Source organism: Monopterus albus, unplaced genomic scaffold, assembly GCF_001952655.1.
Source record: "Monopterus albus unplaced genomic scaffold, M_albus_1.0 scaffold99.1, whole genome shotgun sequence".
NCBI classification, from domain to species: domain Eukaryota; kingdom Metazoa; phylum Chordata; class Actinopteri; order Synbranchiformes; family Synbranchidae; genus Monopterus; species Monopterus albus.
This window is the reverse complement of record NW_018127979.1, coordinates 76105-76813: the sequence shown is the minus strand read 5'-3', so window position 1 is coordinate 76813 and position 709 is coordinate 76105. Positions and strand designations below refer to the sequence as shown.

The window sequence follows — 709 nt, the reverse complement described above, 5'->3', positions numbered from 1 at the left end:
TATGCAAAAAGATAAGAAATCAGTGAGGGGGCAAACTCTTTTTCACACCACTGTAGTTGTTTGGAAGAGTTCCTTCAATTCATGCCTGTCTCTTTTCAGCCATATTTGAGCGTCTTAGAAACGTCCTCCACGAGTCATCTATTGATAAGAGGGTCCAGTACATGATTGAGGTGATGTTTGCCATCAGGAAGGATGGTTTCAAAGATCATCCAGTGATTCCAGAGGGCCTCGACCTGGTGGATGAGGACGACCAGTTCACCCACATGCTGCCACTGGACGACGAGTACAACCCTGAGGATATCCTCAGTAAGACCTACAAAAGGGGGAGCCAGGGGGATATACTGGCTCTGTATCTCTCTGCAGAAATAAGTGCTGTGTGTATGTAATGTGTAGCCCTAATATGTGTGTGTGTGTGTGTGTGTGTGTTTTCACTCAGATGTGTTTAAGATGGACCCAAACTTCTTGGAGAACGAGGAGAAATACAAAACCATTAAAAGAGGTGAGAATGCAAACAAACATCACACTAATTGTCCAGTCGTTTGTCACCTCGTTCACAGTTTAATTAATCAGCTGTCACCTCCTTCTGTCAGATATCTTGGATGAGGGCAGCAGCAATTCAGGGGAGGAAGAAGGCAGTAGTGAAGAAGATGAAGACGAAGATGAGAACGAGGAGGGAAGTGAAGGTGAGATAGACTGGTCGACCTGCTGA

General features: G+C 45.3%; 1 protein-coding gene across 4 annotated transcripts in view; it reads left to right on the top strand.

Moving 5' to 3' along the window:
* The window catches only part of cwc22 (CWC22 spliceosome associated protein homolog), an 11888-nt gene that overhangs the window by 6119 nt on the left and 5060 nt on the right, over positions 1–709 (top strand). For all 4 annotated transcript variants that reach the window (XM_020609322.1, XM_020609321.1, XM_020609319.1 and 1 more), the window contains 3 exons: positions 100–306; positions 437–499; positions 591–683. In XM_020609322.1, coding sequence (XP_020464978.1) covers positions 100–306; positions 437–499; positions 591–683 — 363 coding nt within the window. The remainder of the gene's footprint in view (positions 1–99; positions 307–436; positions 500–590; positions 684–709) is intronic.